Source organism: Rhagoletis zephyria, unplaced genomic scaffold (assembly GCF_001687245.7).
Source record: "Rhagoletis zephyria isolate East Lansing unplaced genomic scaffold, Rhagoletis_zephyria_1.1 Rzeph_scaffold_00814, whole genome shotgun sequence".
Classification (NCBI taxonomy): Eukaryota; Metazoa; Arthropoda; class Insecta; order Diptera; family Tephritidae; genus Rhagoletis; species Rhagoletis zephyria.
Window position 1 is genome coordinate 100127 of NW_016157898.1, and position 27812 is coordinate 127938.

At 33.9% G+C, this 27812-nt stretch overlaps 1 protein-coding gene across 7 annotated transcripts in view; it reads left to right on the plus strand.

Annotated features, from left to right (window-relative positions):
- The window catches only part of tai (basic helix-loop-helix family member taiman), a 99268-nt gene that overhangs the window by 44127 nt on the left and 27329 nt on the right, over positions 1-27812 (plus strand). For all 7 annotated transcript variants that reach the window (XM_017614369.1, XM_017614370.1, XM_017614371.1 and 4 more), the window contains 2 exons: positions 19426-20275; positions 24684-24845. In XM_017614369.1, coding sequence (XP_017469858.1) covers positions 19426-20275; positions 24684-24845 — 1012 coding nt within the window. The remainder of the gene's footprint in view (positions 1-19425; positions 20276-24683; positions 24846-27812) is intronic.

A 27812-nucleotide genomic window follows, 5' to 3' on the forward strand; every position in this document is an offset into this window, starting at 1 on the left:
AACTAGTGTAATAGGTAAAAACGTTGTAGATAACGTATGTATGTAGATATGTATAAGCTCACCTGGATATGGTCGCATTAAGCATTTTTTTAAAGGGAATGCTGCATCTCCCACCATGAAATGTGGAAACTTCACTTCAGTGCCAGATAAAAAACCATCTTCGGGCAAGTTTAATTCCCCACTGAACAATTTTCGTCCGAAGCCCGAGTTCCACAAAACTCCACCATCGCTTTGTGAACCGTACGCTCCAAGGTCTATGTTAGTAAATATATACATAATTTGCGTCACAACTCGCCAAAAGGACGATGGAGTAAGTCCCTTTGTAGTTATAATAAAGGGAACCGGAATTAGGGGGACATTTTATATTTATGTGCTTCCCATCGATTGCTCCAACACAGTTCGGGAAGCTCCAAATTCCTTCGAAGTCTTTAGCAATTCGCTTCCATTCATGCTCATTTGGAACTGACAAATAAATACCAACGAGTTCGCTCCACTAAACATTACGCCACAGTTCCGCCACAATACTATTTACCGTCGAGCGTCCCTTTTTAAATGCAGTGGCGAACATTTGCTGAGTGCCTCCGTGTGCTAAATAGCTACAAGGACAAATGTTTCTTTAAATAAATATTTTCACTTCTACTACAAACTACTTACGTCAGCGTTAGAAATAGTCTACATTTAGCTGCAATCGATGGTCTGTTTGAATGCTTTGTTAATCTGTCCTTAACAAGAGCAAAAAGCAAATCAAACACGTCCTCATTCATGCGCACGGTTTTCTTAAACTGCTCCGGATCGTTCCTATAAATTTCGTCAAAAGTAACTGCAAACATACCGGTATTGTCCCGATCTTGGTAAAGTGGTCTAACCCACATGCTACGCCTTGATCTCATTACTTTGAGACACTCGTAAAGCTCGAACATTATTAATAAAATCACCACAACTTGCAGTGTATCCGTGAAATTCATTTTGAAAAGTGTTTGTTAAGATTCAAATTCAAATAATAAAAAGCAAAATAACAAATGCCAGAAAATGGCGCAGAAAGTCAAAGTGTTCATTGTGGCATACGCTCTCTTTGCTTCGCTTTGTTCACAAAGTTGAAACTCTCAAGCAAAGCGAGGAAAGTCGTATTTGAATCAGCCTTTAGCTCCAACATTAGTCAAAGCGACGAAACTTGTTCTCCGCGAACACTTTTCAAGATCGAAGCGACTCTCATCTTATACTGGTATGTATGCATGTATATGTACATATGCATGTACTAGGTGTAAGCAAATTGTGCTCCAACAACGCAGCCAAATACTGCATTTTTAGCATCTACTCTTCTGTATATTGTTTGCAAGCGGCATATAAACTAGTTTGTTTGCTATTCTCGCTCTTGTTGGTGTTATATACCGCAAAAAAATTGCAAAGCATGCGACCGTCCGACCGACTAAATAACTCACCAAATGAATCACTTACTAACGTTAATATATAAATCGAGATCAGGAGGGATGGCTGCTGAACAGCGGTCTTGTTATTTTTGACATGTATGCTGAATTCTTATAATTTTTGTGAAAAAACTTAAATCTGAATTCCATTTGAAACTTTATTATACTAGAATTGAACGAGCTGAAATTCCCCTCAAAACACGGTCCATTCCCCGATTCCCCACGCAAACTGAAATTCTCCGCAAATCGGGGAATTCCCCACGAGTTGGCTTCCCTATAAAAAGAAAAAAACTTTAAAGGTACTCCAAAAAAACCAGTAAGAAAAGTGTAGTCATTGACCAAAACGCTTTAAAATATTAAAGTCATATAAACATCGGAATTGATTTAATTCCAGAGCTGGGTCGTAATGATTCCTTTAGGAATCAAATTACTCCCAATTACAGATTACAAGGAATTGTAATTAGGAATCAATTCCTTCAGTCCACAGCAAAGGAATCGATTACTTTTTCAATTCCTTGAAGTAATTTCAAATGTAATTGGTTTTTTCTTTAATTCCATTACAAGGAATTTCATATTGTAATTGGAATAAATTACGTGCTAGTAATGTAATTTTTTTTCTCCAATTCCTTTGAAAGGAATTGAAAATGTAATTGATTTTTTTTTCAATTCCATTACCTGGAATTGCAAGAGTACTTTAGTTTTTTCAATTACTCAAAGGAATTGTAAAAGTAATCGAGAAACTGAAAGTTCATTCACGAATGTACAATGTGGAATTTTCGTTGTGGTCAAAGATTAAAATCGAAAGCACACATTGGACATCTTCTATGTATATCTATATATATAAAAATGTTGTGTTCGTATGTCACGGTCATCAAAACCCGAGAACGGCTGAACCGATTTTAATAATTTTTTTTTTATTATTCGGTATAATACCAGAATCAATGATATCACAAAAATTTGGAGGGTTGCCACCTATTTTAAAATTTTTAAACCCAATTATATTGATAAAATTAATGAATTATTACAATATGGGTATCAAGTTAAAGAGGTTTAAGAAAGATAACCGCTGGAAGCATTTTTGACGAGGGTTGCCACCTATTTGAAAATTTAAACTAAGTCAAATTGTTAAAAAAAATGAAATATTGCCATGTGGGTGTCAAACTAAAGAGTTTTAAGAAGGCTTACTGCCAAAAATATGTTTGAGGAGGGTTGCCATCTGTTTGAAAATTTAACTAAATTACATTGATAAAATAAATAAAATATTACAATATGGGTATCAAATTAAAGAGGTTTAAGAAAGATAACTGTTGGAAATATTTTTGAGGGGGGCTGCCACCTATTTGGAAATTGTAACTCAGTTAAATTGATAAAGTAAATGAAATGTTGGCATGTGGGTGTCAAACTAAAGAGTTTTGAAAAGGCTTACAGTCTACCATGAACACTTCCAGAAATATGCAATATGAAAAGTTCGGTTTATATGGGAGGTGCCACGCCCCATTCTTCAACCATGCAAATTTTTCTCCATGAGTATGGAATTGGTCTTATATATGTATATATCACCATACCCAGTTCTAGTCCTCTACCACAAATATATGCAGTTTGAAAAATTCGGTTTGTATGGGAGGTGCCACGCCCCCTTTCAATATCGAAACTTTTTTTAGCCTATAACCATCCGTGGAAAGTCTGCAGTATATTCCGAAATTTCAAAAAAATCGGTACGGCCTTTCTCGAGCTTTGCGAACAGAAAAAAATGCTTTTCAAAATATATATTAGTATAGACTAGCCAATATCTGCTTGTTTTGCGGCTTAAAACACTACTACCGATGAAAATCGATGGATAAATAAGCAAGTTTGCAAGGGTTAGGTTGAAGTGGCTGCTAGGCCCAGAGGGCGCCAGCACACTTAGGCCCGATCATAGCCCATTGTGATTTGCAAGGGTTAAGTGAAAGTGTAATAATTTTTTGTATAAAATACTAGCAGGAAATAATGTTACCCATACGCCATATCGTACATGACCGTATGACCATGTTTAAGTTTGATTTTTTTCATTCGCAATGAAAACTTAAAATGAAAATAACTTGACTAAATGACCTTATATAAAAAAAAACGGTATACAGTTCCGTAACATACTACTTAAAATTAATTTTACGTCTCTCGGCGTTTTTTGTGTAATTTTAGCGTCGTTACAGTGTTATCATCAAAATTTAGCCATAGCAATGAAATTTGTTTATAAAACTCTTAGGAGGTAGGATCTCCAGTCCCACAGGGCTCGTAATTCAAGCGGACTCTATCCTCATTTGTAACGCAGGATACCAGTAAGAGTACTTCAAAGGCCCCAGAAGGCACGCCATTTTGGGTAGAATTAAGGGTACCATAATATACGCAATTAACTCGGTGCATTTTTATAAATACGCAGGGATTAGTCCAAGAGAACAGCAGTGCCCAAGGCAGCAACATTTATGGGTCTCATCTGCCGCGAAGCGCGTTCGCGGTAGGATCTGGAAAATTTAACCGTTACCCTATAAACTGAACAGCTACAGTCTAAGCTATTCAGTTTTCTTAAAGTCCAATTAGTAATACTACTTAGGTATAAGTTGTTTATTCAAGGCAGTTAGCAACCAAGAAATTTAACAAAGCTATTGCAATTCAACAGTAAACAATTTTTTTTTATAAATTTTTCGATTACTTTTTAAATTACTTTGAGGAATGGAATTGGAAAAAAAATCAATTACATTTTCAATTCCTTTGAAAGGAATTGGAAAAAAAATTACATTTTCAATTCCTTTCAAAGGAATTGAAATAAAAGAAATTACATTACTAGCACGTAATTTATTCCAATTACAATATGAAATTCCTTGTAATGGAATTAAAGAAAAAAACCGATTCCTTTGCTGTGAGCTAAAGGAATTGAATCCTAATTACAATTACTGAGGAATGTAATTGTAATTGTAATGTAATTGCATTTACCCAGCTCTGTTTAATTCAATGTATATTTTGTAAATTTTCATGTTTATTTTAACAACTTTAGTATTTTTTTACATCACTTTAAACAGCCTGTCGCAACATTTCGACAAAATATTTATACAATTTGACAGGATACTTTCCAAGCAGAAGACGAACATTTGTCACTTGTAAATACATATGTACATAATACAATGCTTGTAGCATTTCTGTTATTGAAAGAATGCTGTCTTGCGTTGCATTTTTATGACTTCCCCTAGTTATGAATACAAATATGAAGACATTAATATTTACTTTTATAAAACAAACCTCCATTTACACACATTTTTACAAAATGTCCAACTGAACAAATGAATTCCTTGGTTTGTTTTCAATCGATATTAGTAGTTTCTGTGACACAAAACATCAACACTATTTCCGATTCGGACATAAAACCGATATCATTGGATTTCATTACACCAAAATAATTTTTTTGTTGTTTTAAAATTCAATTCCGACATCAATTTTTAGTCTTCATAGGGTAATCTGAATTTTGACCCCTTTGCGACACGCCTTAACCGACTCCAAACGGGACCAAAATCTATATGTGATAGCATCGACGTAGGGCTTGAGGTTTAGGAAATCTGATGTAAAACTGTGCTTCGTACATTTAAGGACCACCCTAATGTGCATACATATAGTTTGAGCCTAATTGGCTAAATTTTATAAAAATATCTCCACTCCAGCCACTCTTACCTAGTCCAAACAAACTTGCAAATCGTTAAGCCTCATTCGAACATAAGATTTTTACGAAAGTTTGTTAATTTTTTTTAAGGTTGCACAACAAACATAACTATATTTTTGTTTTTTAAACTATATTTTTATAAACGAATAACTAAAATAAAAAAATAATAAATTATTTTATCAAATATTGTCCATATGTGAATGTCGTTAAGTAATGATATATACAGAAAGGAACAACTCAGAACTATCCCATAAAAAAATAAGTTGGAATTTTGTTCATATTTGGTAGTGGCTCAAACTGCAAAAGTAGTCTTTAGAGGAAATTCTCAAAAATTAACGGCTGAAACTTGCACTTTATTAGACTAAAATTCCATGGGTTTGCGACTGTCATTTATATGGTTTTGGTTATACCATGTTCAGACCGACAACGAAAACACTTTGAAAACGAGTTTTGGGATTGTGGGCTGAAAGCTGTTCGCACCGGCTGTTTTCGTTGACATTTCTTTCATCCTTTGTTTACAGTTTTGCTTCGAAAAAACTAAATCAAGATCTTTGTCTTTCATTTTCTTATCATTAGCAACCTTTGTCTTTTGTTCATATTTTAATTTGGCCAGCCAATTGAAAATAAATCCCAACTAGCGTATAAAAGATGATAAAATATGACTTCCACTTCGATAAATATATCTAAAATACTAGTGAAGACATCAATTGGAATGAGTGGAACGTGGGTTTTCAAGTAGTTTTCAATGAAAACTGGTTTCCGTTTGACAGATTTTACATGGACGGAAACACAAGTTTTAGATCGAAAACCAGTTATAGCAACGAAAACATGTTTTCGATGTCGGTTCGAACAGGTATTTTTAAAGAAAAATAACAAAAAAATTTGCTCGAAAAACATTACGAATATTAAAAAAAAAAATCAGCACTTAGTCACTTGTTTGAGTTACTGTATGTATTAGTGCATTAGGAATAACTTTGTAGAAATGGGGAATTGTTGAGGACTTTATACTTAAACTAAGTTTGAAATTTTTTTCTAACAGCAGTGGTCCTCGGAAGGTAATGGTAAACCTCCGAGTTTATTTCTGCCTTGAAAAACCTTCTCATAAAATTCATTTACCGTTCGGAGGCAGCGTAAAACTGTAAGCCCCTCCATTTAACAACATCAAGAAGCACACCATAAATTGGAGGAGAAGCTCGGCTAAACACTTAGCAAATGTGTATGCGCGGAAATATTATTATTATTATTACATGCACAAGATATAAAGAGATAAAAATAGCAAAGTAAATTTAAAGTTTGTAAGGTATGTATACATACACATATGTACATATAGAAACAACAATAGCCAGAATTAGTGTTTGCAAAAAACAAAATCGAATTACACTTGAACGTGAGTGAAACAAAATTCATGACCCACTTTGCTTACGCTTTTTCCTTCATCCATGACCCACATATTGTTAAGCGGCGACGCTCAACAACATCGCGTTACTATAATCAGCCAGTACACATGCACGTCTGAGCTCTCTCAAAACTGCCTCTCTGTGCAGCAAGTGTAGGCCAGAGTTGCCATATTTATTGACTAATTATTGCAACGAATGGCTCAGACGTCATTGTCATGCATACTACATAGTTTGCAGTACGTACGAGGGGCTAACGACTATAAAACGAGAGGTATAAACAGGCCAGAGTTGCTATCTCTTTAATACTTGTATTACAGCTCAGACGCCATTGTTGTGCATACTGGCCTGCCGGTAGATTGGTGAGTGACTAACGACTAGACTCACAACTAAGCAAACGATATAATAGGGCTATCCATCGTTTTTTGTGTTACTCGTATTAGTAAAGCAGTATACATACACATTTAAATGCCACACATGTATTTATGCACCGCAAAACTATTGCACCGGTTTAGATAAGAAAATAATTATGCGATCGTCGCTTTTTTATTGAAGTAATTCAAAATTTTTGTCAAATATACAAACATACATACACTATATACATACATATGTATAAAGCACAAGGTGGAAAGAGATATATACGGGTCCAGATATGTACAGCTATAAGTAAAACAAGATTAATATCAAACGTGCCTTGTAAGTGTCAAATTTGTCAATTGTGTAAATTACCAAAGTGCGGAAACTACTAAGTGCAGTTTGTGATTATAATAGCCTTCACTTCTAAAAAAAAACAGCTCCGCTCTTATTCAAAGTTCATTATACAAAATGGTTTTAGTTATCCATTAATTTTTCTGTAGTTTAATGAAAAATAATAAATATTTAAAGCATAACATTAACTCGTAATTTTATTTCAGATAAAATACTAACAGTTATGAAAATAAAAATACGGTCGATTACCAATTTACCAATTTATTTTAATATAAAAACTCGATTCTGTAATATATATATGTATTAAAAATTTTTTTGGAATTTTTGATCTTGAAATCTGTGCAAATAAAATTGATAAGGAAATTTAAAGTACAAAGACCTTTGGGTTTAACTTACTGTTAAGTAGCAATGTTTTCAGTATAAAAACGCAAAAACTCGATTTTTCTCAAAACCTGTCTAAAGAATTTTTTCTTTTGTTCTGAAATTTTTTAGAAAACAATAGAAAAGAAATTCATACAAAAATCTGAAGTTAACTTACTGTTAAGTAAGAACGTTTTCAGCACAAAAAAACACAAAAACACCGTGCTGCGTATAAGTGAACTAAATTAGACATTTCAAACAGGTGGAAATCCATTTCAAAAATTTTTCGAATTAAAACCTTCTTTAATCTCTTTTTTCTGACCCCAAATTGTTTACATTTTTCAATTATCTAATTTAAATTGAGTTGGATTTTTTGAACAGGTGGCACCTCTTCTAAATATATTTCAGGAATAAGGCCTTTCACACCAATTTCCATTGATACCCACCATTTTATAATCCATCAAACTTATTAAATAATTTGAATGCCACTTTTTAAACACGTGGCAACCCTCTTCAAACATTCTAAATGTTCAAACTGAAGATTTCTTAACACTCTTTCGGTTGACAGGCGTATTTTTGTATTTCAAATAGTTTGCGTACATGTTAATTAAATTTGATTTTTTAAACAGGTGACAACCCCCTTCACAAGAAGTTTAAAGCTAAAACCTTCTTAAATAACCTTCGTCTGACTGATGAATTAAGTCGAATTGGATTTTTTAAACATGTGGCAACCCTCTATATAACCAATATTTTAATGATTCATTAAACTTGTTAAATAATTTTAATTTAAGTTCTTAAACAGGTGGCAATCTTCTTTAAGCACCTCAAAAATATACCTACTGTTGAAACTAAAGATTTCTTAATACTCTTCGTTTAGCATATATTAATATTTCATTGTGTATAAGTTAACTGAATTCGACTTTTCAAACAGGTGACACCCCCCTTAAAAATATTTATAAACTATTAGCTTCTTAAAGTCTTTTCGTCTGGCGCCCATATGGTGATACATATTTCTATTACCTAATTCCCTTAATTCGAATTGAATTCAATTATTTAAACAGGTGGCACCTCTCCTACAGTAAAGCTAAGAACAATGCTTTTTAAAACTATATCGATTGATATTTAGGCCCTTATTATGAGCTGCATTCGATTTTCGATCTTCGCTGGCTATCGAAGATCGAAAGTGAAATTCGTATTATGAGCTATGCAGGCGTGTCGAAATTTTCTGTCGAACAGAATTTTGCTTTCGATGGTGTAACGAAGTGTTAGAAAATTGTGAAAAATGTATGATTTTGTATATGTTTTCTTACATTTTGGCGGCTAGACACTAATTTTAAACAATTTTTATTAATTTCATGCAGTTCTAACATCGTGAATACTAAACACAAGCTCGAAAGGCTGGTTTTACTTGTGAAAGAAAATCCCAATGCTCTGTTGACACGATCTCTGAGAACAAAATCGTAGCGCTGTTGATAGTTTTAAAATATTTTAAATAGATTTGGCTCACAAACGCCTCTTTAGATGGTCGGAACTTTTTAATGAATCTGTAGACAAATTTCTTAAATATATTTTATATCAAAATATATTCGAAAGACTAATAAACTTAAATGTTTAAGAGAGCATTTGCTACTCCTGGCCAGTTTACTAAGCTCTCATCCTCTGACGAATCGTTGAACCAGAACTCGTTGTACTCATTTTACCACGTTTTTATAAACTTGCTTTCTTTTTTACTTCATTTTAATTAGAACAAATTTACATAAATATGTATAAGCACACTATTTAGTTTGCTCGATTTGTAAACAAAGCTTCTCAGCGGTGAAAAATATACTATTGTGAACAACCTAAACGAGCGAAATTCACAATAGCGCTATTCTTCATCGAATGAGCGCCATAATACCAAATGAAAATTCGTTCGCTCAGCACTTTCGACCACAGTCGAAAATCGAATGCAACTCATAATAGGGGCCTTATTTTGTAATAATTGGTTTAACTTTTTAAATAATTTGAACTTAATTTTTTAAAAGGTGGCAACTCTTTTAGAAAAAGTAAAACTTTAATGCACAACTACAGCCCGAGCCCTTCAATTTGACACCTCATTTTTGAAAATCGAACGAACGGATCTGATGACCTGGTGGAAAAATAAATAGGGACACAACATTTTAACAAATTTTTCTTGTTTCTCTTTTGTTTATTTAATATTTATTATTTTTTTTTATAAAAGTATAGCTCATTATCTAACAAAAACCATATAAATTCATATTTAAAACTATGCGCAAAAAGTATAACAATTCTGCAAAATTGCATGTAAATTTTCAACTCTTGAATCATATTTTTTAGATTTTTTTTGAGTACGCAGTTTTATAGCCCATTAAATTTTAGTATAATGATGTGTAAGTTTGAACTTCAAGAACGGCCTGCTTCAGAATTTGAATGAAAAACATTATATTTCAGAAGTTGATCGAAAAACACCCTATCTCAGCTGCCGAATCAAAAACGCCCTATCTCAGCACATTCTCAATGTATTTTCAGCTGAGATAGGGCGTTTTTGAATCGAATTCTGAAGTAGTGCGTTCTTGAAAAGTTTTCTGAGATAGGGCGTTTTCGAACTGGCTGCCGAGATAGGTCGATCTTCCACTCAGGTGACGATATATACACTGAGGGAAATAATGCATAGTAAAAATTAATACTTTATATTTGATTATCGTTTAAAAATGTTCGAATTTAAAAATACAAAATTTATTACGCACGTATTTAACTGTTCACATCTGAGTATATATATACGCACCCCAAGCATGCAGAGCGCCGCTCTGAGAGAGGTGACAACACACACATTCATACATAGCACATGTTTATCCGTACAAATCGCGTGCTGTGGTGTTGATGGATATTCAACATTTGAAAGCAAATTTATATGCCTGGGTGTAGCTGTACCTAAATCTCCGGTACAGTACCGAAACTTTTGGTTTTGTACTGTGTACCGAAACGAAGGTTTGGGTCCAAGCAAATGTACCGGAATATGCAAAGGTATGTACATTTTTAGAAAAAAATCAATCAGCAAGTTGCTACACGACTTGAAAGTAAAAATTGATATTAAATCGACGTTCAAGTTGTAAACGTGCGTGTGTGTTAGTAAAAAAGTGTGAGTGTATTGCAACTTCAAACCAAGATCTTGATCGTGTAACGTCCAAGTCATTTCTTTATTTTATCGACAATATCGATATTTTCCCCATTACTAGCTCAAATAAGAAAGCGAAAAATGTCAAGAAAGCGTGGAGTGAATGTTTTCAATGAAAACTTAAAAGAAAAATAACCAATGTTAAGTATTTATCTGGCTTTAGAAACAGGAATATTTGTCCTTTTTAAAGAAATAATAAGTTTTGCCAGCGCATTGTAAATATGTGGAAAATTGTTAGAATAAATCTGAAATTTAAACCAATTTTTATTATTCTTCCCACTTCTACAATATGTTTGCCCAAATTTCAAAAGAAAATAGTATCTTTTAGTCATTAATTCTAAGGGAATATTTAATTCCGAGTAAAACTAGGTACCATTCATTAAAATCAATAAAAATATTACGAAGTTATGAAATTTTTTAAGAGAGAAATTCAAATATTTCTATACGAACTATTCAAACCTCAAAATGAATCCAATTTCAATGATACAATCTTTCTGTGAAATTACATCGAAGTGATTTTGAAAAAATCTTAATAAAATTCATAACTTTACTCGGAATTGCACATTGTTTTCGAAGCAATGACTGAAAGAGACTCTGTTGTTTTGAAATTTTAGAAACAATGTTGTAGAAGTGGGAAAAATAAGAAAAATTTGTGTCAACTTCAGACTTATTCCAACTACTTTCAACACATTTACAATAAGGGTACTCATTTAAAAGCGCAAAACTCTCGCAAACTGTGCAATTTAAACCCTCGTAAATGAAATGTCAAAATTTTTATGGAAAGCCATTTGCACAAAAAGGGAATCTTTGCGCGGCAATTTTGTAGCGCAACTTTGCGCAGTGTGCTGTGCAACCCTCAATCAGCTATTTTGTTTACATTTATTTTGGTTTGTGCTCAACGCTTTTTCGAAATAATTGCGGTAAGACTTAAATATTTACTCAAATTTGAGTTTCAATTGTTCAACAGAAATTGCATAAGATATAAAATTGTCCTCATGAAACATGGCGCAAAGTTGTCCAATTGCCCAAATATGAAACTTGCGCGTATATATGAGTACCCTTAATGTGCTCACAAAACTTATTTATTCTTTAAATAGTACAAACATTCTTCCTTCCAAAGACTATAAAACTTAAAATAGGGTAAAAATTAACACCTGAACATTTTTTAGTGCGGAAAGTCATGTAAAAATGGTTTTTTAAGAATAAGTCGAGAATTTGAGGGTGTTACTAAAATTTTAAATGCAATTTCGTGAATTACTTGACCACCCCTACGACGTGTACTAGTTCACTTAAAAAGTTCACGATCAGTGTAACACCTTGTGATTGAACATAAGTGGCAAACTATATCACTTCTAAATGGGCGGCTATAGATTTGGCCAATACTGTATAATTTGCTTCAAATTAAATTTGTAATGGATTTTATAACATTTACGTAATAAATAAAATAGATCTCAGAATGAATGAAATTAATTTTACTGTACCGGATTTTTCAAAAGGAAAGGTGGTCACCTTATGCATGCCACAATTTGTTCATATCCAGAGCACAGTATAGACAGTAACCAACCTTTTTGGGGTGTTGTTGTAGTAGTCGTTGTTGTTGTAGTTATATTCACTCCTGAGAAAGGCACGGGGTTGTGTGCTGCTATTTAATTGCCTTCCTCAGACTTTTTCTTAGATTTCAGGGTTGTATGCTGCATTATTATTAGATAAATAAATTTAAGCATTTGACAAATCGTGATTTTATTAAAAGAAAATTATAAATGGTGTTGACAAACCAAACAAACGCTCGTGCGAAAGCTCTATTTTTGTGTGTTGTTAAAATTTATACATGGCGTATTGATGGTAATACAAGCAATGTATTCTTTGGTAAGAGTTTCAGGGAGCTGCCAATTCACTATTTGACTTTGAAGGAAAGAAAAGCAGCGGAAACTGAATATTTGAACCTTTTAATTTTCCCATGGAATAACCAGCGCACGGACTTCCACAAAATTAAAAGTGGTACATTTTACATACAAAAATTGGTAGAAGTTGGTAGATTTTTTTAAAGAAACGATATAAGATAGTTTTTACTCATATAGGACAAACGAAGGCGAATTCAGGTAAAGTGGTGTAAGCAGAGCAGCTGGATTTTCGCCCCGCTGATTCTTAATGCTAAAATTAGGGTCAATTTAAACAAGGTGGTGTTGGCAAAACAATAAAATTTCGCCGCGATAGTTCTAAATGTCAAAATGATATTTTTGCTGTACATTAGTGGCAATTCTCGCGGTCATTGTACGTATTTAATTTATTATTGTAATTTTTGTTTTTCTTCTGCCAACACCACCTTGTATAAATTCGCCTTGGCCAAAAGGATGTATTTATTGTAATTCTTAATGTCATTACGCGCAGAATTTGTTAGTGGTATTTTGAACTTCTGCTGTCACCTTATGTGACAGCCTGGAATAAATTTTATATTTTTATGAAAAACAAAATATGTATTTCACGCCAATAAACCATTCAACAAAAAAATACATACATATGTACATAAAACTGCGCCCGAATCATGGCATCTGTGAACCGTAATCTCAAAACTAAATTTAAATTCGAATTTGATTTGATCACGGATGCATTGATGCTGGCCCTGTATTGCATTAAAACAAACAATTAGTCCGCACTTCAAAATTGTTTGATTAAAATTCGTTTTGAAATGGATGAAGTTCGCACACCATTCTTTCGACAGGCTCTCACGAAAAACGTATTACAAACGGAAAATATTTCCATAAACAGCTAATAGAGATTCGATTCTACTTTTAAATTTGTTATGGTCAGAGTTTATTTTTCATATTTAGCTCTGATCTAGCACTCCATGAACTTACAGATTTTTACACGAACTTACTGGAAGTTACAGGAAAAATTTTTCCGTACTCAAAAATCCTGTAAATGAGAGCGATTTTTGGAGAGTTGTGTAGATAATGAAGTTGCATGAAAAGTGTAAAGCGATCAGATTTTTGACGGTTTTACAAGAAAAATGCTTTTTGTTCCCATACATTTTGGTTGTTACTTGCTCACTTTTTACTCTCACTTCAGAGAGTAATTTTGTTGTTTGACATTTTTACAGGATTTTACACGAAAAGTATTGGATAAGAGCTTTTATTTTAGGTCTGTTCGATGACAGAATATGTATAGACTGTGTTCATTAATCTGCTTGCTTTTTTCCGGAAAACATTGGTAGATTTTTAACCTTTGTTGGCAAAAATTGTAGAAAATAAATACAATAGTAGATCTACCAATAAAGTTGTAAAGTCCATGCACTGGGAATAACTTTTATCAGAACCATTCCATCCGACTCTGAAGAATTTTGGATAATTGCTTACGAAGTGAAAACCGCGAGAGGCAATAAAATGTTTGGAAATATAAGTAAATTCATATTATTTTCCTTGCCGCACTCACTTGCTTTGTTGAGCGCGTTTTTTCCGTAATGAATTCAACAAAAACTAATATTCGAAATAGGATGAGGTTGGAAAGCCTTAAGCTCTACCCAGAATTGCAGCGGACGACGGTAAAGCGGTCGACGGTTAACCGCTGTCAAAATCAAAACTCACGAAGACATATGGAATGGCACATAATTGCGGCAGCAGCATTTTTACCGCCCGGCGGGGGCCGGCACATTGTTGATTCTAATAATTTCTACTATTTTCACAAGTTTGTAAATGCTTTTAACCATTTTTATTTCCAGCAAATATACACACACGCACGTACCAAACAAATGAAAATTTCCAGATTAAAATGACAGTTAACGGAAGCCGTCCTCAGCTGCAATTGTGTTTACTCGGACGGATATCACTGCGGTAACTGAACAGCTGTTCACTTACCGCCGACCGCTTTACCGTCGTCCGCTGTAATTCTGGGTAGAGCTTTAATTCAATAGTTCGAATAAAGTGTTTTATGAAGGCTAATAGTTCTTGCTGCAAAACGTTTCCAATATCAAACTGTATGTATCAACGTTGAAAAGCTAAATATATGACTACAACAGAAATTTAAATCATTCAGGCACTATAGGTGATTTTGAAGAAATTGTGGAATTAGCTGATCTCGCCTTGTTATAGGTTTTTATTTAATTTTTAGCGCCGAGCTCTTAAAAGCGGATTGTGCGATTAATCAATTAATATGAGTTATAATAAATTTAATAATGCGGAGTCCTATTGCAAAATGCGTAGAAACAAAATTTTTTTAAAAGTATGCGTATTTAATCAATTAATATGAGTTATAATAAATTCAATAATTGCGCAGTCCTATTGCAAAATGCGTTGAAACAAAAATGTTTAAAAAGTATGCGTATTTTTAAAGAAAATTGTTTGTACATCACTATTATATTAGTGATTTGTGTTATTTATTACAACCCTCTGAAGGTATTATATTCGTTTTTGGTTTTAGAAACTATATTATAAAAAGATCTAATTTTTAAAATAAAAATTTGTTAAATCAATTTCATGAATTTTATAAAAAAAATTGCGATTTTTGGCGATTTTTATTTCAGAAATTGCGCCTTGTTTAAACAATCTGAACACCCTGCTGGGCGTTGGACTTTCCGTCTCATTCCGGGCATTGAAGTTTGGCTATACGGATTACACGGCTGCTTTCGATAATACCTGCACTATTATGGTCACGATGATTCGATGGCATGTAATACATGTGAAAAGGTGCTGGAAACTGTTGAACATGTACTTTTCGATTGCCCATCGTTTTCACTTGAAATATAGAGATAAAGAAAAACGTTGCTTAAAAACTACTGTTATACTTGTTTCTGTATTAATGGCGATCAATCTGAACGATCCATAAGCAGTTATGTATATTTCCCGCTCTGATTTTTGAGTTAGCTCACTTTAGACCTAGGTTTGCGATATGTTAAACGATAAAAAAGTCTCGGGCGCATTGAAGAATATAAGTAGAGAAATAATGACAAAACTAAAGATCAGACAGCAACTCCTCACAATTGGACTACAGCGGCCAAAAGTATTAAAAATGGATTAGCGAATTCTGAAAAAGTAATTACGCAGATGCATAGAAAAATATCCTGATAACCCAAACCAAAAAGAATTTTTGATAAAAATGCATATTTGCAATCATGACACCAGCTTAAAGTGGAAACAATGCGAAAAAATAAATTTGTAAGAAAAAAAATTGATTTTGTCGCAAGTAATTTTAATTGATTTTTCCACTTGTGCGGATATATAAAACGCCAATTTGATTGATGAGCAGTTTTTGAATATATCTGAGGTCATGCATTGCTTTAAATTTTTAAAATTTATACGTAAAACAGTTTACCTTGAAATTCTCCATAATTTTGTAAGTATAAAATTTTTCGAGTGCTTACTTTAAAAAGGGATATTTAAAAACGATCTAGGACAAGTACGCATTAAATATGCGTATCATATCTCAAATAGTTCCAGCTGCGAAGAACTGCAGGTTCAGCTTCTATTCTTCCTTTTATAGACCCACCTCATGTGAAATTTATTGAATTTTTATTGTAGAGCTGAAGGGAAAGACTCTGATATGTACATAAAAGAAATAAAGGTGTAGATATTAATGACTCGCCAATCTATTAATCACATTCAACATTCAGCAAGAGTCCTGCTTGCCTTAGCTCAGCTTTTATTGTATAAAATGTAGGTAAAATTGAAATTTCCGTGTAAATATATACCGTGCACATAATTTAGTTTGCTGGTATTGTAAATGTTTTCGTTTTGTCATTTTTAAATTGAAGAAATAGGAACTTCTTTAGAAATAAAATAAATGTGCCTGTGGGCGTGGTAGCGCGTTGAATTTTACCATTTTCCACATTTCTTTATTCCTAAGTGCCCAGTAGCGCATATACGAAATTTCAGCGAATTTCTATTACGGTTATCTACTACTTTTAGAGCGCGGTTACCCACGAACATGTACGCAGCGTAGCGTAGAAGTACGTAGAAACATATCAAGTTTGCTGTTGATAGAAAGAGAGAGATGCAACGTCTATCTCACGGGCATGCGGTGGTGAGTTTTTGTTAACACGCAGATGCCATAAGATAGATCGTGTCAGCTGACACGTTCTACGTTTTTACGTCCGTGGGTAACTGCGGTTTTAGCTGTAGCTTATATTGGGACGTCCCACTGTGCGCCGCCGGTTAGAAAAAGAAGATGGTTGAGGTTGCTTTTTTTTTTTCTTTTTTTCTAGAACAAGAAGTTTTAATGTTAATGGAAAAAAATTTCCGAGTAAAATCTGGTAAAGTGTCAAACCATCAGCTGTTCAAACGATTTGAAAGTTTAATAAGCAAAAACAAAAGAACATCTGCATTTACCACCTTATTAAATATATCCTGGCGAAGTAATATCAAGTTTTGTAAGTATTTTTGTTAATTTGAAAACTAAAAATGGCGCCCACGGTGTATTTAACAGTTTTACCACTTTTTACCCGAAAAGCATTCCCGTACTTTTTGGTTTTTCTCTCTTTCTCTGAGAGCAATTTTTGCTTTTGATAGTTTTACAGGTTTTATCCACGATGTAGAGAACAAAAGTGGCGCCCATCTCGGTACCGCTATTCCGCTCTCAATGAATTTGACAGAATCGTTGTTTGTATAACGTCCCACTTGTGCAGCTTGTTTATGTTTTCCTTGCAGCATTTTTTCTTCTTGCTCACGTTTTGGCATTTCTCTCTCGCAATTGCACCAGTGTGACGTCACACAAATGTTGTTCTGAAAATTCCTCTCTTATGGGCGCAATCTTGTATTCTATCATTCTTGGGTTTTATCCAGAAAAGTTGAGGAACGAAGCTACTGCTTTGTGTCCTTTGTACATTGGTGTGTATTTGAAATGTAACGACTTAAAATTCAACAAGAGTGAGCATCGCCAGAATAGTATTTGTTTTACATATTTATGCTTTACTTTTTCTCAATTCGTTATGGCTTTATTTTCGCCAACTTTGGCAACTATATATTTTTGCAAATTGGCGATAATTTGGCTTCAATGCTAATCCTCCGAATTGTCCTGAAAATGGAATAAGGGGTATTGCAAGATAAAACGAAATGATGTGCAGCGTCTAATGACAGAAGTTAATTTATAACTTCGAGCTTTCGCATATTTCACAACCATACAAAATAATATATTAACACTTCATCTCATAGTTATACTCTCATTGTTATTGGTCAACAAATATGAACTTTGTGCCAATTTTTTATCTACTGTCCAAAAATTGTACATTGCACTCATTGTTTCATCTTTTTTTGATATTTTCCTAAGCTAGTACAAGTTATACGGTACCTTAAAGCCCAGCTTAAGGGAAGACCCGAAATAGTTTTAAAATTATATCCTAGTTTATTTAATAAGGATGAAGGGATAACATGATCATATTTGATTCCATTAAAGCCCAGCTTAAGGGAAGACCCGAAATAGTTTTAAAATTATATCCTAGTTTATTTAATAAGGATGAAGGGATAACATGATCATATTTGATTCCATTAAATGAATGTTTGGCGCTATAACGTTTTCAACGTGTTTGGCCGAGCTTCTCCTCAAATTCGTGTTCTGCTTCTTGATGTTGTGAAACAAATGGACAGATCTAGGCTTTTACTCCGCCTCCGAAGAAGCTTTTTATAGCAGAAGTACACTCGAAGGTTCTCCATTTCCTGCCAAGAGGCGACCACTATTTGAAAAAAAAAACTTTATGCTACAGGGACCAGAAATTGAATCATGGACCTCCCGAGTGGCAGTACTCGGTATACGATAAGTACTCGGCTACGCTGGCAAGAGCTCTACTATAAACCGAAAAAAGTCCGAAAAAGTGCAATAAATTATTTGAAACAAGTTAAAGTAAGGCCAAACATAAATTTTTCACTGAATTTTATTTGTTTTACTTTTGATCTAAAAAAGACTTTGTACTCATTTGACCTTTCTCTTTTCTAAATAAAAGCTATATTTTCTGTAAACAGTTTTATTGTAATTTTTGGTCATGACCTCACACCAGCATAAGTATTTTTACTATATAAAAACTATGTAAAACAAAACCAGTTTATCCGGTTTTTTTCTTTATTTTCAAATCGGAAACTGTTTTATTTTCAAATCGCAATTTTTCGAATAACTCGAAACCCGGTTATGGAAAAAGGCGAATAATGGAACACCCTAGTATGTACAATAGGGTGGTCCTGAAAATGCATGTGAAAAAGTAAAGTGGGAATTTTTATGCCACTAGGATTGTTCTATACCGAAAAATTATACCCCTTCTTTATTTTGAAATCAAAATATATTTAGAGGACTTTACTTGTTTTGGACCACCCTAATGTACATACATAAGTATGTATGAGCCGTTTATTTTGAAAGTGGTATAAGTCATTTGATATTGTTTGACTTCGTCTGTTATTCGTTCAACGGTCAACGGCCAAAAGTAAAAACTTTTTTCATTAATTTATGACCGTAAAACCATTGACAGCTGTATTTAATTAAAAGTAACCATGCATTTAAGAGGTGGCCAATGGCTTATGCTGCTTTTAAAATAAACGGATATATGTATAGTAAATCATTAAGATCGTATTGCACTTTTGTTTTGTCATATTTCTGTAATTTTCAGTTATTGCAATCAATGCATCATCAGCAAATAACTTAAAAATTTTAGTATGCATAAGTTCTTATGTTTTTCATATAGCAATATGTTTCTTTTATCTTCTGTAGGCTTGGCCCGTGTGACCTACCAGATCCTTGGGCATCAAACACCTCCAACAACAACAATAATAACAGTATCAGCGTTATTACCAACAACACAGGAACCTTATCCTTGTTATCAACATTGTCAACAAGTACAACAACTTCCTCAAATACGGCTGCCCCTGTCAATATCGACAGCAACATTAACAAAACTTGTGTATTTTTCAAGAACAAGAATAATAGTACTGCAACCACTGCCAACAAATCGGCGATCGCTGACGGCAAGTCAACAACAACCTCTAGTAGCCTCATCTACAAGCTGCCTTCATTATCGCCAGCCGCTGCAACAGCTGCAGTTTCTGTTTCGAAAGCGGACAGCGGCAGCGTGGTAACGGCATCATTGGAGGGCCTAGCACCCTCGATACCGAGTGGTGCTATCCTCAGTGCTACCGGTACTGGTAGAGTAGAGGGCATTCCTGCTTTACTGTCAGCGGTGACATCCTCGTCTGTTTCCGGTAGCATCGGTGTTGTACAAACTACAGCTGCACCACTTCAGGCCAACAACAACACCCCTGACAGTAGAAACCAACTGTTATCGTTGCAGCAACAACTACAATTACGGGCGCAGAACCAATTACTACAGCAAAGCGAAAACAAGCTCAATATTAACCCAAACAACAACAATACGTTATTGACTCACCACAGAAATAGCAGTAATTATAATACAAATTTGCGACAAAAAACTGCCCCAACTGCAAGTTTAGCCACCGTGTTGCAAAACTCCATCAATATGAATGCTGTAGCATCGCCGATCTCAAATAATTCAACTACGCCGACTCGAAAAGTTAGACGGAAAACTGATCCGAAAGCCAATTTGGTGAGTTATCATGCTTATATGTATGTATTAGAGGGCTGCATGAATGCATTCAAAGCGGCTTATGAATTATTCATATTAGAGCTGTGCGATTAATTGATTACTCAAAATTTTAATTAATCATAAAGTAAATAACTCTATTGTTCGATTAATTGGAAGTTATGATTACTCAAAAGTTCAGTTACTCGGGTAATCAAGATGTTTGATTAACCAAAAACAAAAATATTTGAGTAATTTGCTTTATGATTAATCAACATTTCGAGTAAAATGAGTAATCAACATTTCAACTCTTTACATATAAAGTAGTTGAAGTTCCTTGATACTCTGAAAACATCGTTTCTGTTTTCAAAAATTGAAACGAAAAATGTTTTTCATATACAGAATGTAAAAAAGAAAATAAACATTTTCCAAAGCAAACTCTTTTAACGAGCAAACTCTTTGCTCGAGTAATCGAATAATCGCACAGCCCTAATTCATATACAAAACGAATGAATGATTTTGGCTTAAAATTTTTTTGAATTTGAGTGAATAGCTGTTCTGATATTTGTGTCTACATTGCAACTCAAAATCACACACACATTCCCATTTTTAATCTCAAGCAACAACAATTGCGAACAATTTCATTTTTTTATTCTCAATTTTTTATGATTTTAAAATGCTGGCAAATGCCAGAACAAAATCATGGCCGACGAATTGAGAGAATGAATTTACCTTGTAATGTTTTTATCATGATTTGAATGTTTTCCATTCGTTCATTCGCATTCTTCCATTTGAAAGTAGAAAATTTAAAACAAAATGTATATTCATAACTTACAAAATTCCAAACGCTGAGTGTTTTGTATGCACCATGATAAAAACATAACAAGGTAAAACCATTGAGAGGCCGTCTAACGTTTGCCAACAATATAATTGTATAGTTTACAGTTACAGTTTTTGGATATACACAATTACCAAATCATTTGTTGAGAGAAATATGTTTAGTTGACTTTTCTGGAAGTAAAAATTTGTTAGCGCCAAGGCATATTAAACTGGTAGTAGCATTACAACAAAAACATCATTTACGCGTATTTTGGTGTTGCTTCTTGTCTCCAAAAATATCAAAAAAGTATTCTGTTTTTTTTTTAATTATGTTGCGCCATGTTAAATAAAAAAATCAAATAGAAAACATAAACATTTTTGAAACTTTCTTTCTCGGTAATATTTTATGCTTTCAGGAGCATCGATCCATCGTTTTCAAGGCCCATAAATCAGCGATTGTCCCCTAAGTTAAGTAGGGATGAAACGCTACGAGTAAATTCAAATATATACTCAATACTTTTCGATCGATAGCAAGTAATATGAATATGAAGGAAAAAATACACGCTCCAATTGCTCCACCAAAGCAGATTGAATTCTAACTCTCTTATTGCAGAAAATAAGCATACAAAAGAGTAAAATACAAAGAGCTGATTAAAAAAATTCTTAGAAAAAAACTGAAATATGCCTGCAAATTTAAACGACATCTTTGCATCTAATCTGGAGAAAAGAAGATGTCAAAAGAAAAATTATTCTAGTTGGCGGTGTCTAGATACTAGAAAATCTTTCATATTTTAAATGCGTTTTTAGTAAAATTTCATCCATATCATTTTGTAGTAAGGAGACATTTTTGAAACTATCGTATTTAAATCTTTAGCTCATAATATTAGTACATTTCCACCCCCCTGAAATCTTTGGAAAAGGCATACAAACTTTCTATCAGAAATATTGTAGTTATAAGCAAATTTTTTTCTTAAACGATATTAACTTTCCTATAATCTTTTCCAACAAATTTTCTGTGCTAAATACCATTCATTATTAAACATATAGTTTAGAGTTTAGGATTCCCAGATAATAGTTAACTTATGACATAAAAAACAAAATTAACCTATTTATTTCATAATCATAACCAAAAGTATCGATATGAGTAGGTATCGATACTTTAGATCCGATATTTTTCAGGTATCGGTATTTTTTTTCGATCCTACTTCTAGGTAGAAGTATCGCTACCTGCATGGTATCATTATTCATCTCTAGAGTTAAGCGAACGTTACAAAAGATGGTTTGCAATCGCTTCTTTTTTATGAAAAAAGCTTTCGCACGAAAATACATTTTAGGAACTTAGAATTTTTGTGAAAAAATAATAAACAATATTTGGCACGTTTAAATCAGCTGATCTAATGATACTACCTGTTCAATATGCCTTGGTTAGCGCTATCGTAAAGTCACATAGTAGGCAGTCAGAAAGCATATCGCTAGCTTATAGTGAAAAGTTGATAGCTCCTCTTTTTATGAAAACTCATATTTTGATACAGGAGGCTAGATAAATTAACAAGTAATTTTTAGCAAAAAAAAACCGACTTAAAAAAAATATATCTATATCTATATATTTCATGATCCAATGATCGGATCTAAACCAAATTAATATGGGACCACCTCTGAGACACTACCTTTCCGTTGCAAAAAGAATTATTCAAATCGGTTGACGTGGTGCAAAGTTATGCGGTAACATACATAAAAAAAATAAATAAATAAAATAAAATATTCCGACGAACTGATAACCTCCTCCTTTTTTGGAAGTCGGTTAAAAATGCATCGTTTCGAAAAGGGTAAAAGTCCTTGTTTTATATTTTCTCGTTTATATTTAATGAAAAGAACATTTGCTAAGTCCAAAAAAACTCCGAAAATTCGATAAGGCCAAAATATTTCGAAATCTTTTAATAGAGATGAATCCCTCTGATTGTTATGAAGTTTTGTTTGCTTTAAACAGGCAGAATATTGTATTCAAAGTTTTGCGAAATACTCCTCTCTCTCTGTACTCTCCTGTACAATTTTTAAATAGGGACTTAGCCACTTTGCACTCTAAGCTAGCGATATAAAACATCAAAATTCGAAAAAGTCAAATATCTACGTTTACAAAAATTGCAGTTATATCCTTCAGATTATCACCCTATGCTGTAATTCGTCGTACGTTCGATTTTGCTACCATTCATCGGCACGGGTAGCTCAACACCTTGGATTAAACCATTACACAAGTAGAAGGCACCAAAGGGTGACCCTGTTATACTTGCTTTATTTCTTCGATAGAGATTTGCAGTTGTGCATACGCCTAGAAGTACATAGTTTCAAAACAGTCCAAGGCTTTTAATGGTGTATGAATCGTTGCGATTTACTCTCTGCAAGTGTTTGTTGAGGCTCGTTTAAGGATAATTTCGGTAGCGTTTTGTCTGAGCTTTATGATAGAATTATCATAGAATGGTTTTAAAACCATCAAGTCCTTGAAGGTATCCGCTACTTATGCCCATTAAGCTGCTGAGATGCAAATTGCTCCAGCAAGCCTCATTGTCAATTAGTATGGGCTAGAGGTGGTATACCTGTGATGATTCTGAGCACTTTTGTTGGGCAGGTGCGCCTCGCTCCTGAAAAGGCTGCACAGACCAATCGGTGCTTGACTTTTGGCCTCCACGACAGTTTTGAATACATAATATTTATTTAATCGGTGTCATCACTGTATCTCTGATAGCTTTATTAGTAGCAGCTATGGATGTGACTTCCAGTTAAGAATTTTTTTGAGCGTCTCCCCTAGTGATGGCGGACTTTAGTGGCTGTAGTAATCATCCTTTTCAGAGCACTATTTCTCAGCCAGTTTTAAGGCTGCCTTCAATGTAAAGACGAAGATGAGTAGCTTATCTGCTTAGCCAAAGCTTAAAACTGTTGCCTTCTAGTTCCGCTTTTATATTTCTGGATTCAGCATGCTTATGATGCATGCAATTAATATATTAGGAATATTTTCTTATCATGACCTGGAATTTAGCTTCGTATGATGTAGTACCAAACGCAGCTAAAATGTCAAGGAACTCGCAAAGGGCTATCTGTTTATATTACAATGCGTTTTGCAGTAATATTTAGTAGATTTCCCTGGTTGATGTTGGCCATCTTACAAAGGTTTGACCTTTAAGTACATACATACATATGATGTAAGAAATAATTATCTTATTATACCCAATTTAAAAAATGTACCAAATCTGCAACTTAGTACCAGTGTACCAAAATGCGTTTACGCGTTTAGATGAATTGCCCTATTAAATTAGGCTTGTTCGATGAGTGCACTCAAAGTGTGGAACAGTGCAGTGCATAACAATGTTTGACATTTGTCAGAGCAGACAAGTCAAAGGTCTCGGAAAACGAAAGCAGTATTACTTACTGCCGGTTACATCAGTCAGTATTCATATTAAATTCCAATTGAAAAAATGTTTTGCTCAAATGCAGTTTTGCAAGTAAAGTTACCGCCAATCAAAAAAAATGTTTTCATCTGATTTATTTTAGTTTGGAAAGTTTTTATTTCTCACGGATGTAGAAATTTTACTAATCGTTTACGTTTTTAAAATCTCTCTAGCCACAATCGCAGATTAATAAATGCAACAATGAGAAGCGGCGCCGTGAACTGGAAAATAATTATATTGAGCAATTGTCCGAGTTTCTGCAACTCAATAAACGTGGTGACATGGCCTCAACGAAACCGGACAAAGCAGCTATATTGAATCAAGTGGTCAAAACGGTAAGTCGAATAAGATATATTAATTTTGGAAAAATTAATATAATTTATGCCGAATTTCCACTAGGCATTGAAATGAACAAAAAATGTATGCCATTTAACAAAGTTACATCTGGAAATGAACTTAATGCCTATTTTTTAACATAATGACACGATTATTTTTTAGTGCCCGACTTTGTCATTTTGCCTAGTGGAAATGCAGCTTTAGGAAAAATTTAGTTTCCACACCTATTATTAATTAAGTTGTATAATTTTCGAAATACTGTGTATGAGAGAGATAGTTGATAGTAAAATTTGAATCTATGGAAACAGTGATTAACCACTGTAGTTGCGAAGATAACGTGTTTGAAGACAAACTATGTATGTAGGTAATCCCTAAAGCGTTAGGTGGAATTTGAGGTCTCCTAGTTGTCCGGCTGAGGACATAACGTATTAGTCTGTGTGTCCACCGCGCTTAGATGAGGTTTCCCAACGCTGCTGCCACATTGAGATGCTCTTATTCTTTTCTTCCGTCATTCGTCAGCGGATTTTTTGTAAAATTTTATTACGTTACGCAATTAAAAGTTTAATTGCAATTACTGTTTTTATCAATTAACAAGATCATTAAAAAATTAATTGATTAACGCCCAACATTGCCCCCACCTTAACCTTAATACTTCCTCTAACTTTTCTTGTACTTATGAGCAAAACTTCTGTTTGTGCTCAGCAAATTTAAGACACTTCGCACAGTGTAGCATTTTTCTAGTCTAGAGGAACTTTATTCAAAAAACTATATAGTGGGTACTAATGGACGGGGTTTACTTACACCTGTGTGGAGTTAAGTTATGATACCCATTTTGTAATAATTGGTTAACTTTTTAAATACTTTGAACTTAATTTCGGAAAAGTTAAGCCTTATTGTACATTTACAATTTGACACCTCACTTTCGATAATCGAACGAAAGGTACGGATCTGAGGGTATTAATTATTAGATAATTTTAACTTAATTGTTCAACTTTCTTTTCGAAAAAATAAAACCAGTTTGCACATCTACAGGCCAAGCGCTTTCATTTGACACCGCATTTTTGAAAATCGAGCGAACGGTGCAGATCTTTTATCCTGGACAAAAAATCTTCGCGTATTATATACAGTGACTCAAATAAATGACCACGTGCTGTTTTTTTTAATATTCGTAATATTTTTCCAGCTAATTTTTTTTTTGTTATTTTTATATATAAAAATATCGTCTAAGCTTTAACCTTCTTCTTCTTATTTGGCGCTGTAACCACCTAAGCGATTTTGGCCGAGTTCAACAAAGCACGCCAGTCGTTTCTTTCTGTGCCAACTGGCGCCAATTGGAAATGCCAAGTGTAGCCAAGTCCTTCTCCATCTGGTCTTTCCATCTCAGTGGGGGCCTCCCTCTTCCTCTGCTACAACCAGCTAGTTCCGAGTTGAATACTTTCAGAGCAGGAGCGTCGGCGTCCATTCGAACGGCATGACCAAGCCGGCGGAGCCTCTGTATTTTAATTCGCTGCACTATGTCCATGTCGTTGTAAAGCTCATTCAGCTCATCGTTCCATCGTCTGCGGTACTCACCGTCGCCAACGCGTAATTGCCCGTAAATCTTCCGCAAAATCCTTCTCTCGAACACTCCAAGAGCCGCCTCATCGGATGTTGTCATTGTCCATGCTTCTGCGCCATATACCAGCACGGGCATGATGAGTGACTTATAGAGTGTGGTTTTCGTGCGTCGAGAGAGGACTTTAGTCCTGAATTGCCTACTCAGTCCAAAGCAGCACTTGTTGGCAAGAGTGATTCTGCGTTGGATTTCCATGCTGACATTATTATCGGTGTTAATGCTGGTTCCCAAGTAAACGAAATTCTCTACTTTATCGAAATTACAACTGTATAAAATGTTTAAAACTGTAATGTGAACTGTGTGAAATGTTTAAACGCTTATATTTTATCACCTACTTCACCGATTTGAAACCTGATAATTTTTGGATAATCTATGGAGCTTGCACTTTAATTTGATATAAAACTCAATTCTGTGGCTACTCCAGATCGCCCTAACTAAGTCGTATGACTGAGCAATTATATATAGATGCAGAGTTAAGTCTCGTAAAAAAAACTTTCAAACTTGATTTCCCAAAATTTTCATCTTAACACATTCATGTTTCTGGCACGCGGGGGACGATATGTACTTGCCGATTTGTTTTACAAAAATTATTTAAAAACCAGACGTCTCGGTTGCTCAGAAAACTGGTTAATCGTTTCTGCAATTATTATACATTGATTCTCTAAAACAAATTTTCAATAAGAAATTATACTGACAATTTATTAAAACTAGTAGTAAGCCCCGAAATGTGGGTGAATGCAGTAAAGAAATACTTACTTATATTAAAAATTTAGATTTAAGTATATAATAAAACGTGATACTCATGAATATACTTCAGTATTTAGCTCAAGATTTTCATTTTAAAAATCACATCAAAAAATGTGTAAAGCTTTGAGGTTTGCCGTCATTTAGGGTCACTTATAATGGTCAGTGAGACCCTGGGTGTTTAAAAAAGAATGTGATCTCAGAAATTTTTATTTTTTTCTTTCGTGAAATATATTTCAAAACTATGAATAATACGTAATACCTTTTCCGAATCTCAATTCCACGGAAAATTGTTTAATGTTTTTCAATAGACTATATTGCTCACTATCGACTTTTCTTCCACGTTTTAAATTTGTGACAAACACGGTCAACTGCAACTGCAGCTTGCACTTTAATTTGATATATAGCTCAATCTGTGGCTGCTACAGATCGCTTCAACTAAGCCGTATGGCTGAGCAATTATATCGCACATTTAATAATACTAGTGTTCGCCCAGCGGTTGAAATTCAACCGATAAAATTAAGGATAGTTTATGTAAGTTGAATGAGCTAAAATAACATTAGTTGGAATGGGTTAAGTGGAGGGGAGTTTAGCTTAGTACTTGGCA